This window comes from Gasterosteus aculeatus, chromosome 4 (genome assembly GCF_964276395.1).
Source record: "Gasterosteus aculeatus chromosome 4, fGasAcu3.hap1.1, whole genome shotgun sequence".
Classification (NCBI taxonomy): domain Eukaryota; kingdom Metazoa; phylum Chordata; class Actinopteri; order Perciformes; family Gasterosteidae; genus Gasterosteus; species Gasterosteus aculeatus.
Genome location: NC_135691.1, coordinates 15232624 through 15248573, shown reverse-complemented (window position 1 = coordinate 15248573; position 15950 = coordinate 15232624). Strand labels below are relative to the sequence as shown.

Here is a 15950-nt window from a genome sequence, read left to right as displayed (position 1 = left end):
AGGTGACACTGGCGCCCGCGGGCGAGTTTACTCACTGCAGTCAAGGGCACACCTGTGTCTGTGTGAAAACCCTCCACCTGGACCCTGACACGTCCTGGAAGCCTCCTCCCTGCGCCACAGCGGCCTCCCTATTTCCTCCGGCTGCTTCCTTCCCCAGCGTGCATTTCCTGTTTTCCGAGCCTCACACTTATTTTATCATCGCCACCGCCGTTTTCTCTCTGTTCCCCGCTCGCTGCGATCAATTAGGGGACATTAGTCCCACGGATATTTCCAGGTGACAGGACCCCCCCGGGAGGTCTCGCTCTTCTTCATCTCTCCTCCCTCAGCCTGCCCTCGGTTTCTCCTCCACCCCCCGTCGGCTCCCCTCCTTTCTTCCCCGGCAGTAAAAACAACAGACCACTCTCGTCTCTCCCCCTCAGCCTCCCCCCTCTCGTCCCTTGCGGTGCCAGCTGTGACATATCAGCCTCTGCCCTCTTCCTCGGTCTCTCCAGCCATCTATCCTCCTCCTCTTCTCCCCTTTATGTTCTGGCCACACACTGACAGTGACACATCTCCCTGCTCCCCCCTCTGCTCTAACTCTATCTCAACCCTTTCTCATTTTTTCCCTCTCCCCCAACCTGCCTTTCGTCTCCTTCTATCTTGCTCCCTCCAGGTTGCCGTACACAATGACGAGCCCGTCTTCCCTCCTGTACGCCAGCCGCTCACCTGTATCCTAGCAACCACCTCTCCTTTGGCTCCGGCGCTCCGTGTTGGAAAGAGCAAACGAGACGCCGGGGGAATGAAGAACAAGCACTCCCGTTTATCCTCCTCGCTCCACCCGTTCAGCCATTCCTTCACACGTAAAAGACGAGGCCACACTCCGCCGAGTGCGTCAGCAGAAGTCCCTCTAACTCATACACGGCGAAGAAGCTTCAAAGAGATAACATCTAGCGTGCTCCTGTCGCATGCTGAGTTCAGCCGTTCTAAAAGGTTCTCTGTGTGCAAGCAAGCGTGTGTGTGTTTCCGGAAGATTGTGCAGCGTTTTTTCTGAAGGTGTATTCATGGCCTTGAGAAGCAGGGACCAAAAAAAAACAAACATTTGTTAGAAGGACAGCGAGCCCACAAAACCCTCGCTGTCAGGAACACAAGCTGCCGCGCACGTATCCCGTAGCTCTGTGGAGTACTCACACACCTATGCTCACGTGCACATGCACAAAGAGAAAAGTGCTGTTCAAGCACATGTGTCCCGGTGTAATTTATGAGGGGGCTCCTGGGCGGACGCCTCAGAGGGGTCCTCTTCACGCTGCATGGCTCTGGGTGCTCCGCACAATACCTCTCTCACACACACACACACACACACACACAAACAAGGCATCACAAAATCCCCCTTATGAGCAGTGAACTCTTCCGACCGAAACTCGCTGCACGATTAACGCTACAAAAAGCGAGGTAAACACAAGGGTTTCAGGCTTGGCAGCGCTGCTACAGCTCTGTTCAGCACAGACAAAACACCAGAGGAAATCTCCTCACAGCCGCTGAAAAAAGGAGCTCCACAGTTCGTAAAAGTAATATTGTAATGACAATAAACTACCATTACAGGCTTCTTCAGCTTACCGAATTAAAGCCCCTTGCGCAATTAAGTTTGACGTTTGGAATAAAATAAAAGTGTAAATAAACAGAAGAGGAGCTTAAAGGAGAACGTCCTTACACACTGAACTCAATTAAAACAAAAAAGAAATGCGACATCATACAGCACCGTACACATTCTCACTGCTTTGAGATAGCATGTCTGCCGTCTCATTTTTAGCTATAATAAGTCATTTCTTATTATGGCTAAAAGGCTCATGCTAATAATTATCAAGACGGGGGAGACAGTTAACAAGTTGAATGTGTCCCAGCTGGCAGGCTAACAATGATGTAGTGGTAAAAAACAAAAAAACAAGTGTAGTTAACCCAAGCAATTAAAGTTTCAGATACAGACATTTTTCCATTATTTTCCTCATTAGTTCCTTATTGGCTGCAAATTATTAACAACTGCATGATCTCTGCTGACAACAAAACATCTATTGCATTATATTCCCCGAGTGAACCCATAACGCTGCTAGTACGAATAAGATTCTAAGCTGCGTGAGATCCCCGCCCTCAGGTATCAGCGGGGAAGCTCCGCCCTTCCTCTCGCCACTCCTCCGTATGTTGATGTCCAGTGCAGTGTGACCGCGCAAAGCTCACGAGAGGACGGATTCTGATGGCGCGTCTCGAGGCAAGACGCCTTCATCTGCTCCGGAGGACGCGCACTGCTTTCTAGGGCACACACACACACACACACACACACACACACACACACACACACACACACAGCGGACTTGACAGTGCACGGGGGCTATTTGTACACATACGGTTTTGATAAAGTGCACAAAGACATGTATATATATTATATATATACATATATATATATATATATATATATATATATATATATATATATATATATATATATATATATATAGAGAGAGAGAGGGAGAGATTTTGTAGTATATTAATATTATAGAATTATATAATATTATAATTTATATTATAATAAAGTTACAAGTTAAATTTATGTAACTATATATACAGTATATAAATAGATAGATAGTCTATTTATCTCTCTCTCTCGATATATATATATATATAGAGTATATAAATAGATATATGTATAAATAATGTAAAACTGATTAATAATGTATGTAGAGGAGATAAGGAGGTCGTTCTTTCTGCTGATGCCACTGTTTCCCTTAGATCCCCCATCTGTTGCCTCTAGTCTCTGGGGTAAGAGGCCAATCAAGAGCTCGGTGACACATCTGCCTCCTCGAACACATGCGCACACGCACCACACACACACACACACACACACACACACACACACACACACACACACACACACACACACACACACACACACACACACACACACCACACACGGACACAAACACATGCAGCCAAACATACATGGATTTTCTGTTTGTCCTCTTTCTATTGTCAAGCTCTCTCTCTCTCACACACACACACACACACACATACACACACACACACCTACAGGCCTGCATCCTCCTGTCCAGTGCACCGGGTCGTGAGGGGATAAAATTCTCGCCCACGCACAAACTCACTCTCCAACTTGCTGCTTTTTCTCTCTTCTCTTCCCTTCAGATCAACCAGAAGCCCGCCATCACATCTCCTCCCGAGGTGCTCGCTAAGTGCTCTCCTCTGAGCATCTGCCGTTCCTTCAAGGATGACTGTTGCGCAATTGGCTTCAGATCAGTGAAGAGGCATGCGCTCCCCTGCTGGGCGAGTCAGGGATTCCTATCTTAACTGATACCTGCTCACGGAAAAAACAACATAAAAAACCCGATCCCCAATGTGCTTCTGTGTGCGTCTGACTGGCTGGTTGCTGGTGCAGAAGGGAGGCCAGGACGCTGGCTGAGTCTCATGTTGACAGTGCAGCATGAGGCAACACTTGCGCGGCGAGAATCTGCTTTGTGTTGACAACGGGGCGCTGGCCTTTACGCTTTCTTCACCCCAATGTGGCGTGGAAAGATTACAGGTTCACGTGCTGTGGATCAAGGCTAAGAAACGTGGGACTAAGCACGTGTATTCAACAAAATGATTGAAGGGTCATATTCCTGAAAAACACGGGGTATGTCACTTACCGATGAAGTAGGACAGCAGGACGGCCAACAGGACGGCGGCTGCGATGGCTGTCACCGCCGCACATTTCCAGCTGCAGTACTTAGACGGCTTCTTGAGCTTGAAGGCCGAGCGGGAGAAAGTGTTTCTGGGTAGCAGGCGAGGGGGCGGAGAATACACGGTTCCCGAGGTCAAGGGGTACCCGGGGGAGGAGCTACTGAAGAGAGGAGTGGTCCCGGACGACGTCTTGAACAGGAAGTGCCTAAAGAGGGGGAAAAAAAGACACAGGAGTGACTTAAGTGTCATTGTACAGCTACAAAAAGACATGGCACCTCTGGGGCGGAAAGAAGTGGATTTAAAAAAAAAAAGTCTTGTAGCAAATACAGCGCGGGACCCCCCAATCAGAATCCAGACGACAAGGTCCCATATGTGCAAACCCCTGTCCAATTCGTCTTTCCAATGAAACCCTCCTGCCATCTGGGTTTGAACATCCTTGAACTGATTGTCTCTCCGATTCAGCCCGTTCCAGTCCGAGGTCTCTCTTTGACCTCCACCTGCTGCACCCCCCCCCCACCCACACCCCCCCCTACTTCCACTCCCACTTACGAGGCTCCTCGTTTTCCGCTCTAGATGGGTTCCGTCCTCCTTTCCTGTCCTCGTTGCCCTCGTGAGGTCAGAGCTCAGAGAGGATAAAATGAGGATTTGCACTATCCTCCCTTCGCTCATATTACCCATTATCCTCTGATATTGCTGCACCTGCTCACCCAACAGGTCTCCTTCGCTACTCTCCCTGCCCCTCTAACATTTTCCTTCTCCGACTGCAACTATGCTCCTTCGCTCATACATTTATACACATGTTCCTTTTTTCACATCTACCCCCCACCCCCCCTCCCTCCTGCCCTTCAAGGGCACCGAGAAGAAGAGCAACTTCTGTGGCACCTTTGTGACATCTTTCACGACACCCACACAGGAAGAGAGGACCTGGCCCTACACAGGCAGCAGGTGGTTCAACAGCAGAAAGCCCTCCGGTGAATGCGACGGATCAGAGGAGGCCAGGTCCTCTATTGCAACAAAGATGACTGATGGGAGGGAGTTTGTGTGTGTGTGTGTGTGTGTGTGTGTGTGTGTGTGTGTGTGTGTGTGTGTGTGTGCGCATGCTCAGGCTCCTCTGTTTTTGTGTCTGTGAGAGTTTCCGGTATTAGAAGTGAGGACGTTTCTTCAAAGAAAAGACATTTTGTCTGGTTGTCATTTCTCTGAAAGGCTGCTTGAGAGCTGAAGCAACGTGTGTGTTGTGATGGTTAAACGACAATTCCTTTTATTACAAATATGGTGTTGTTAAGTAGTTTTATCTGAAACTCTGCGGTTATGGTAACATTATACAAAAGCATTTGGTTTGATAATCTTAACATAATACATCTTACAACAACTTAATTGTTAATATCGTCTTGGGCTCATTCATTTCCTGTTTGCAAAGTTAATTAACCAGTGCTAGCTCTGAGCTAACATTGGCTTAAACATTAGCTGGCTGAAGCACATTAAAGCTGGCCTTCTTATGTAACATCTTTATAAATTGTAGGGGCTTTTGGAGGATAGCACACAACTCCAAGTGAAAAGATTGGAGTCCAAGTAAAGTCCAGACTCATTGGTGTTAAAGTCAAGGGCGAGTTAGTCTTTGTTATCAAGTAGAGACAAATGGAGACTGAGGTCACCAGATCTCCCTCTGTGACAAGACCTGTGACTCACATCGTCTCCTCAGACGTTAAGTAATACATACAGGTGAGTGTGTTTGTGCCCTGCTTTTCCTTCTGTAGCTCACCGTCATATTTATTCCAACTAGAAAAGCAGGACCAGTGATAATGACTCAGGTTATTTAAACCGAGCGGCCCAGCTAAACTGCGCTTGGCTGCTTTGTCTCCTGTCCTTGTGATGTCTTTAATAGCGGCTGTTTCATAATAGCGTGTCTGTGCATGTGTAGTCTATTCTTAAAAAACGCTGGGTGAAGACAGGTGAGGAGCTCAGAGCATAACGATTTTGATCTGAGGAGCACCGCTTCACTCTCTATCAATTATTCAGCCAGTCTGGGCTCTCGTTCTCTCTCATCATCCCATGCCACTCATTGTTGGTTGCTATCCTGCTGGATTCTTCTCATTCTTCCTCCTCCAACCTTTCCTCTGCTCCTTCCTCCCCCCTTTACCAGTCAGGTGGGCTGCGTGACGCCGAGGAAAAAGGGGAGGACGGAGATGAAGGGGGACGCCGAGGACAACAGCCTCTCGACGCACAGGGGCTGAAAAAGCGCGAGGAGATGGCAAGCAAAGAAATACGAGGTTATTGTCTAAAAATACCTGCCTCCTAGTGTCACAGCCTCCAATTTTAATATGCACGCGCCCAGCCACGCGCTTCCAAATGCAGGAACCCCGGGTGGAAGGCAAACAAACACACACACACACACACACACACACACATCCAAGGTCAATCAGCATGTGTCTTCACTTCAACTCATTTTCACAGCCACTCGGCGATGGCGAGGCCAGCGGTAATTAATTACAATACCCCTCATGTGCGCACGTATGCAAGGAGGCGGCAATCTGGTCAATTACTTGGCTTCCGTGCGGCGCCATGTACGCGACTTAATGTGCTGGTATGCATGTGAACGCGGGGCCCTGAATTCATTTCATTTCCTGGCTCCTTTTGTTTGTGTGCAGAAGCTCCACAGCGGGCTTGGTGTGGGACGGGAATATGTCTATGGGCCATACTAATTACGAGTACGAATGGAAAGTGTCTAATGTGCTCTGGGGAGGTAATTGACATTGATTTATGTAGCGGAGGACTATGGAGGGGTTCTATCATAGCAGGCAGCCGGCAATCACAATTCTGTATCATTAGGGCCGGCGTGTGTGTGCTTGCTCGCGTCCATGTGTGTGAATATGGTTTTTTTGGACATTGGTCCAGCGTGGAAACGTCACACATAATTAGAGAGGGCTGACAGAGTCCCCCCCCTCGACTGAGCTCCCAGCAGCGGCACCCCCCCGTCTAACCACTGCTAGCTCGCTGTCATGCATCCGGTCTTACACATGCAACACACAGACACACACAAACATGCAGAACACGCAAGCAAGCACAAACTCACACTCTGACACACATTTTCTCAGACTCAGACACGGGCGCCTGCCCACACACACAAAAATGAAAACCATGTGGGATTAGTGAGATTGCCCTGTGCGTGCTACCAAGCATTTCATCTGCATACTCGCGGAGTGACCTCAGACAAGGATGGAGGGGGTTCTATAGATTGGAAGGCAAACTGCGAGAAAAGGAGAATGTTTTCACTCCAATTCAACCCTGTCCCCCAACGAGAGAAAGACAGGACCTGGACAATTAACCACAGAACAGAGAGCATGCTGGGTAATTAGCAGGAAGTCAAAGCTCGCATCCCCCTTGAGCGAGTGAACGCGCGGGCTCTCGAGAGCACACGCGCAAAACACTACATTTTCCTGCGCTCTTACAAACATGTGGTTGCTTCGGATAGCGCTGTGAGAATAATCATCAGAGGTGGAGAACAATTAGCGGAGGTTGGCTCGACGTGGGGGTGAGTGAAAAAAAAAACTAAACGGTCAGATCTCGGAATGAAACAAAAGGCTTGGGGATTGGACGATGCTCGAGGACGGCAGCGTGAGAATTGTTCCCGGCTACAATTGTTGGGAACAACAATCGGCAGATGGACACAGCATAATGGGCATTGATTTGCTGAGTGTTGCTTTGAAGGAGGGCAGGGGAGATGAGTGCTTGATGATGTGCGCGCAAAGCAAAGCTATACAAAGCATCATTGAGCATTCGACTACAGAGAGACGATATGGAGACGTTCTTTAGGTTGAAGGGACAGTTCACTCAAACGAAGGCTTTGTATTCCTGTGCGGGCTTTTAAAGCCTAGTTTATGCTTCTGCGTTTTCAGAGAGACGCAAGGACACGCAAGGGACACGCAAGGGGCTCTTGCGTGTCCCTTGTGTGTCTTTTCACACCTCCTTGAGTGCGTCGACACATTTTTCTAGACTAAAAAGCTACGCAGGCCTCCTGCAGCCCGCAAGGCTGTGATTGGTCCGCTAACTACGTGCTTTACGGAGTCTCACATTTCCGCTTTCATAGCATGATACCGTCATTATTAAAACAAAGAATGTTTACGAGAGAACGGATCAGATTGAAGAGCTTTTGTCGGAAGAAATCCTTAAATATATACAACCTGTCATTGGCGGACTACAAAGACGTGACTCTCTAGGTCGTCTTCGACATAAAACGTTACTCCACCTGTTGTTCTGCCGGTTAATTGCTTTGCAACACGTGCAAGCCTCTTTGAACCATGAATTTAAACGAGTGCGTCGACATGACTGCGCGTAAAGACGCAGACGCATGCGCAAGGTGCCCCACAATTTCTTTTTAATATGATATTAGGCTCATTAAGCCCCAGGGAAAATAATGTTTAGTAAAAGCTCTATATCTAATGAGAGCAAGGGGATGAGACGCGGGATCTATTGGACCACGCTCAGCCGTGATGGATCAATCCTTTTCCAAGTTGGCTTCGCGGTAACTGATGAGAGCTGCTTCTTGGAATGCCAGCTGGAAATATTTTGACAGTCCCAGGTTAGACCTCTGCATTGAATTCACATTTACAGCTTTAAAATATTATTATCTAACCCTATTTATTTGTCGAGTTTTGAAAAATGTACCACTTAAAAAAGAGTCATGGTGTGTGCGTGCTGTGTTCTATTCCAGCTCTGCCCACTCAGGTTAAACTACCTTAAAGTGTCTGGTAGGCCTTCATCAGAATAAGAAAACGAGTGTGACATCAGTGGTTACATTCACAAAGCAGGGAATTATCTAACTTCAGTTGTAATTCCCCCTCCAAATTTCATTTAATTGAGAAAAATGTCAGCACGATGTCAGTTTAGTAGCGGAGTGTTTTATAAATCCTTGCATGGATCGTCTGATGAAGGTCTGCAAAATCTCAAGCACTACTTCTAAATGGACCATGTAGTAAGACTTTCTTCTCAACTGCTATTACTTAGGAATCGCAGACAATGGGAGTGTTTGTCTTCATCTACTGCCAACATTCATGACAGCACAGCAAGACATGACGTAAGACGATTCATCATTCTCCATACGTACAGTAGAAATATGTTAACTCAAATCATTTTGGTGTTCCATCAACGTTGGACTATGGATATTAGATTTAAAGTGCATACTCAATGAATGTGAGCTCACCAGAGGCATGAATATTGCCTCTGTGACCGACTCCTTCTTCTTGCCCCCAGTGGTTCCCACAGGTAGCATCTCTGTGTTTGTCCCCGCGGTAATGCATTTGAAAGTAACCTATAGCCCCCAGCACCAGCACCAGCACCAGCACCCCACCCTCAGCTGCTTCTTCCAGATAAATTGAGATGCGGGAACCCCCCCAGTGATCTTATTTCTCCCCGAGAGCTGTGGCCCAGAACGAAAGAGAGCGGAGGAATGTCCGGAGATCACGGCGAGAGATTGAACCTGGCATCAGCTAGCCAACAGGCTCCAAGGGACCGATTGGAAATCAGGCGCTCTCTTGCAACACACTGGCATGCACACAAAGGAATGCATTTCTTCCCGCCTCACACACACACAAACCCAGGCACAGATAGGTAAACACACACACAGGCGCACACACACACACACACACAGTGGCACCAGCCATCTATAGTCATTTATCTCACACCGGTAAATGTATCCATGTTCAACCGGCCCCAATCTCCTTCCTGTGCCGTTCCATCTTCTCTCACACACACTCCCCAAAACAATCTCCTTCAATCACCGCCTCTCTCCATCTCACTCCTTCTCTATCTCTCCCTCCACTACAGTAAACTATTCCGTTCCACCCCTCCCCTACCGACCACCACTCTCTAGCTCTCTCCTATATCACCCCCGTCCACACACACACACACGCACACGCACACACTCTCGTCATGTCCTATCTCTTTCTTCCCCTGCCAGTCATCCAAGCCCTGGGGTGTTCTTAGGTGATCAATCTTCATCCTCTCAGCACTGTCACACTATCAGGTCAAGCCAAAGCACACACCCGCTCTTACACACACACACACACACACACACACACACACACATATGCTATACTATGGACAACAAATGCCAAAATTAACATATGATTACAATGAGGAGCAGTCAATGTCAAAGAGAGCACACATACTCAGAAGATCTACACATACGAGCGCGACAATGTGCTCCCTCCCTCCGTCACATTTGCCAGTTAAAGCGAGATGGACGGGACTCTGCCAACGCGGGGATGCAATCTCTGGCCACGACTGTTGTCCCGAGCTCCAGCAGCTCCAGCCAGCCCACCCGATCTCCGCCATCGCCAGAGCAGAGGAGGGCCCAATCTGGGCTGGAGGGTGGAGCTGGAAACTCTGCCGGCGGCTCTGGGCTCCATTCACTGCGGCGGGCTCCGAGCCATGGCCAACCCGACCACCTGAGCATGACCAAATACTGGCATGGAGGAGAGCTCAACCGCGTGTGTCCGTGTGTTTGTCGCTTAGTTTCAATCTGCAATGATGGTGGCCACAGTGGGTTATGTAAAAGAGTGGATTTATAACTTTACTTTTGTAAGCCAAACGTCCTAAAATATCATTTTCAAGAATAAAAACAAGCAGAAAAAGTCTCCTGAAATTATGTTGAGGCATAATATGCATCGCTGTTACGTGTCAACCCGGAGGGGGACACCTTCCCCCGTCCCGTCTTTGGTTTTCTCTCTCTCTCGTCTTGGTCCCTTGCTCACTTTCCAGGTGCAATCCCTATGATTGTGTTCCACCTGCGTCTGTCAAACCACTGGGCGGAGCTCGGGAATAAAAGGAGGAAGACCGAGTCTAACAAGGGGCGAAATGCGGATCCATTAGAATGAATGTATTTGTTGAAAGTTGTTGTGACAAACCGCAAAAATAGGACGTAACAATAGTCATGGCAACTCATGCCTCAATAAACAATTTGTCTGGAAATCGCTTCTATTTCGGGCTTAATTAGGTACCATGCATCTTCTTATCCCTCGCACATACCGGCACCAGCATGGACCTGAGACCAGTGGGGCTGAATTAATCATGGCCGAGCCTCATATATACTGCACGTGGCCGGCACTTAGGGAAGCTTATCCGGGACCGTCGGAGCTGGAAGCCCCAGCGCCCAGCAGGAGAAACACAACTACAGCCTACAGCAGAATAAATGCTCAGACAGGGAGTGTGCGCATGCAAGCAAGCATGTAGTCGGTGTCCCCTCTTACTGCATGCCTCATGAATAGTAATACCCCGCATGAATGCTCTGTTTGCCTGGTAAGTGTTCTTTGTGTACTGGCAAGAGCGCATGGTGTGTGAAATGGTTTGTATATCCTTCTCCCTCACTTCAGGGGTGTGTGCTTAATGACTTTGACAGCTTTCTGTATTTATTGCAGTCTGTGAGATGAGGAAGAGAATGCATTTGCCTTTGTGGATCAGTGGCCCAGAACAGTATTCTTTTTGTTAATGCATTGGCTTTGAATGATGAGAGCGGGTGTAGTGACACACTGTGTTATTCTGCCGTGTGTGTTTCCTGAGTGAACCCTAATGTGGAACTTTGATCCGTCGGATGCAATATCATAGTGGTAAAAAGACGTGTCAAAGTGTCTGGGAACGAATCAGTCGGGCGGCCATGTCCATGTCCTCTACCTTTTCATCCGCTGTTTCGATCTTTCGACCTTCATATCTATCAGTGAGGATAAAATGATGTTCGATGTTCAGAGCTCTCTGGCGCCATTATTTGTAGCCTTTAAATGTCATAATACAAAGTCTGATAATTTGCATGAAAAGGCACAGTAAATCTGTCTGGAGCTTGGACAAACAGTACAGTTCAACTATGGTGACCTTTGATGGTCCAATTTATGCTGTTGACCAATTGGAAGTCAATTAAAGCCAATAAATGTGGTGCCTGATGCTTTATTCACGTTTGGTGAATAAAGCATGGCGTCTAAAGGAAGGGTTTTGAGAGATGTTGCAGTCATTTAATTGAAACACACACTGACAGTGTGTGAGTATTCTCAAAGTAATCCAGTTGACCTTTGAAGTAATTAAGAGCCAAAGAGCCCAAATCGACGCATTTATTTAATTTTATCACTTTCAAAACTCCACAAAAGATTTGCAGTAGTAAAAAAAAAAACGTAGGTTGTAAAGTCAAAGTTTGCTTACGAGGTAACTTGGGTTTTGGTGCAGATTTTGTTGGAAGGTGACCAAAAAGAATGCTTCCCTTTGAGAGTGTATTCTTAACAAAGTCTTTGTTCGATACAGAAAGTAAACATTTCTTCCATCCGACTCCGAATTCGCCTCATTCCTGCCTATTCCCAGTAATGTTGTTGAAGCAACACGGCTCTGACCTTTCCTTCCTCACTATTGCTTAATCAAGGTCCATTCCATTGCTGTGGCTTGAGATATTACCAGAAAGTGAATAAATAAGTCAAATAACGGGAATGTATTTCCTCTGACCTGGTCTCCAGCGGGACGTTACTGTTGAGAACCCAGCTGTCTTGCAGCTGGACCGACTCTGGGGTGGTGGGCCCGTCTCCAGGGCCTGGGGCCGGGGCGTGGATGGGGTTGCGTCCCCCTCTCAGGGTGTTTCTGTTCAGGCTGTTGGCCGACTGGTGAGACAAGGTGTGGTGGTTGTGCGGAGGGGGCAGCGGAGGCCGTAGCGTGGACTGACTGTGGTGGTTGGCGGCCCCTGGAAGAAGATGAGAGCAGAAAATAAATGAAGTTACTTCCTCGTGAAGGAAATCAAAGACAGTTTGGGATGAAGGGAGGGAAGGAGTTTGAGCCGAGACGCTACAAATGTAAGAAAAATGTTATTTGATATTTAGTGTTTATTGATAAGCATGGCAAAAAGAAAAAGAAAAAGAGTAAACCTTTTATTTCAGTCAGCAAATAACCAGCAACATTTCATTTTGTGTTACTTTGGTGTTGCAAATCATTTTGTCAGAGAAAGTGTCATATTTTCCAAATTGTCGATAAATCATTTGAGCGGGATGCTAAATCTAAATAGACACATGAAATTTGATAACACTGTTTTCCCATTTTTTTTTTTTTGCGCATTCTTCCCGCTGTTTCCCGCTCTATTTTTAGCAAATTCTTCAACTCTCAAAAGGAAAGTGTGTGTGTGTGTGTGTGTGTGTGTGTGTGTGTGTGTGCAAGAGCAGAACTGGAGCACTCCGCACAGCGTGTGCCCTCATCTCTTGCTCTCAGACTTGGAGGAACATGTCAGCTAGAATCCAATACCAGCCCTTCCAACTCTGAGCTAATGGACTGTTGAGTGAGAGAGCCGAGAAACGAACGCGGATGAGTCAGACAAGAAACACCCATTCACACATCACCTTTGTACCCCTGTGTGTGTGTATCAGTGGGGGGGCCTGATCCCGTATAGAGCGTGTTAGAGTCTGCGTGGGCCCGGCACAGGATCAATAAAGCGCGTATCACACACCATAGGCGCTCCACACAGATGCGCCGCCGCTCCCTCATTAGCATACTTCTGTTCACACCTTGACGCACTCGGCGCACAGCTGATCAAAAACAATAAATAAAGAGGTGGAGGAATTCACCGCCCGCCCGCTTTGTCGCAACGTGGTCTGAGCAAAAACGGCGGAGCTTTCTGCAAAGACGCACCGGAGTCTCCAGTGTCACATTTAGCTTTGAATTCATGCTTTTACGACGCAGTTTGCGTTTCTCTTTCATCACCGCCACATGCCGCGCTTCCTTCTTCATACTCTATGGGATCGTGTTTGTTTGCGCATTGGGTTCCTCGGCGCTGATCAAAGGAAGGCGCGAGCGCACATATGTACATGCGCCGCTTTGTCAAGCTGCACCATCACACTTGCCCTCCTCAATTTGTCTTTTCTTCTTGAGTTGGATTTAAAACAAAAAAAAAACGCAACAAGAAGACGGGATGGTGTGTCGCACTCGTGCTGTCTGCTTTCACATCTGTCGGTCAAGAGATTCCTGAGAGGCATGAAGGATAGCGATTTAACACCAAGCTGAAACCGATGCACACGCTGCAACCAGCTTATGCAAATCTAAATTAATTTAGGCAGTGAGTGTATTTATAGCAGTAGGTCTGCATGCTACCTTTCCGTCTATCTTCCTACAACAAAGACATCTTTTGCAATAAACACTTGAAATAATGAATGCACTTGCAACTGACAAGGTACTACGAAACGCAATTCAAGAGGTCAAAAGGACACAGAGGTTTTAGGGCAAGTGACGGCGGCTCCTGCGCAACTGCAGCCGTAGTGGCGACCAGTTTTGTCAGGTGGCCTGATTCTGCCTCCACGCCGCGGGGGAACCAGGTGTCACCAGCGCGAGATAAAGCTTTGAAGAGAAGGAAGGACGGCAGAGGAAGACAGAGGGGCCCGACCTGTGCGGCCCGCGCCAGACTCGGAGCATCTGTTTGCGTGTTCTAACACGGCCCTGGGAGGAAGGGACGTGTGTGCGCCGGGCGCGTACGCACTTGCACAGCTGCAGGGTAAGCCGAGCCCCCCTGCATCATACATGCAGAGTCTAAATTGATATTAAAGCGAGGAGAGGGTTTCATTTCTCGTGGTCCCCTCCCCTTCGTAGCCTCATTCCTTCACACGGATTGTTTTCCCCTCTTTCATCTGGCTTTTCCTTGCATTTCTTTTTGTGTCTCCTTTGTATAGATGTATGCCGCACTGAGGTGAATCTTGTTTGTTAAAAGCACTTGATAAATAAATTTGACTCGACTTCCCCTCCCCGCAATGTCTCTAGAAATGAGAAAAAGGGCTGCTGACTACAACCCTGTCTGCTTCAATACTTTTATCTGAGACTAGCAACAATGCACACAACACCTAAGGCCAATACTGGAGGAGAAGAAGAAATAAGCTTGCTTGCACGCATGCAGGCATGGACGCACGGTCCAGAAATAAAAGTAGGGACCCCACTGCTCACACACCACCCCGCTGTCTCCCATGTTTAAATCTGCGTAGAAAAAGAAACGCATGCGGTTTGCCTTTGTTCACTTTCCTGCCATAAATATTGAAGAGTTTTTTTTCATTCAGATGAATATTATATGGATATTTTGTATGGGAGAGGAATACATACACGGTTTCTCAGCCTTAGTTTTCTGTGAAACTGTGTGTGTGTGTGTGTGTGTGTGTGCACTGTTTAACGGTCCAGCCACGGCGACAGTACACAGGGGTCATATTTTGTGCCTATGCAGGGACTCATATTTACTGCATTTTATAGTTGTGCCTTTAATATTTCCCCTCAAAAGAAGAGATAAAAAAACGCTTTTATCTATAGTTTCAAATTCTATTACAAGTGTCCAGATAATGTCAAAGATGACTTAACGTTCAGAGTGTTTCTGTGAAATGACAATCGTTAAAGCCTGCTGGCGCTGTCAGAATTTTCATTTATATATAAAGAAGAAATGATAGAAAGAGATTAGTTTATTTCGTTCCGCGCTTAATCAATATTTGCAGAATGAAGCACACCCATCACCAGTGTTTACTGTTGTTAACGTGCAGACAAACAGAAATAACTAACCCTTTTATTCCTACAAGTCACACAGCCTTGAGTATGGTGCAAAATACTTATGATCAGATGTAAATTGGTTTCTTTTTCCCCCTGAAACCGCACAGCAGAGCGATATCATAGAAATTAATTTTCATGTCGGCGTACAAGAGCTCGCCGGTGACAACAGAAACGCAGTGAGAAGGGGCGGGCAGCATCGCCCTGAGTGGCAAGGCCATTTACACAAGTCTGACCGGCCAATGGAAGAGAGGCAGAGCGCGGATAAGAGCCGGCTGGAGGTAAGCGGGACCAATAGATTCATCTCACTAATGGCTTAGTCAGATGAATGAAATAAGTCCCGCAGGTAGGCTAATGGGAACAACCGTTTCACCAGGAACCCGGTCTGCTAAAAGACAAAACACGCTGCGAGGAAATAGAGCAATTAGAGAGCGGCAGAGCAGATCACGTTTTATTGCACTTCATCCTTTTTTTCCTTCACAGTAAAGAAACAGAGATCGGGGGGAGACTTTTGGCGACAGCACGCTTGTTTTCTTTTTGTTTTTTTATTGTGGAGGAGCTCTGGGCCCCTCAGACTGCTGTTGAAGGCTGACCCACTTTATCCTGTCCACGGGTCCCATGCGACTGCAGTGGGGATGGGGGTGTGGTGGGGGGTGGGTCTGTAGCTGTAAGCTGTTGGGGTTGGCGCCGGCTAATCCCTGGAAGTTCATTATGCTCACCAATTCAGA

The 15950-nt window shown here is 47.5% G+C and overlaps 1 protein-coding gene across 18 annotated transcripts in view; it reads right to left on the bottom strand.

Moving 5' to 3' along the window:
- The window catches only part of tenm2a (teneurin transmembrane protein 2a), a 192106-nt gene that overhangs the window by 37691 nt on the left and 138465 nt on the right, over positions 1–15950 (bottom strand). For all 18 annotated transcript variants that reach the window (XM_078102044.1, XM_078102046.1, XM_078102045.1 and 15 more), the window contains 2 exons: positions 12175–12406; positions 3666–3904 (listed from right to left, as the gene is read on the bottom strand). In XM_078102044.1, coding sequence (XP_077958170.1) covers positions 3666–3904; positions 12175–12406 — 471 coding nt within the window. The remainder of the gene's footprint in view (positions 1–3665; positions 3905–12174; positions 12407–15950) is intronic.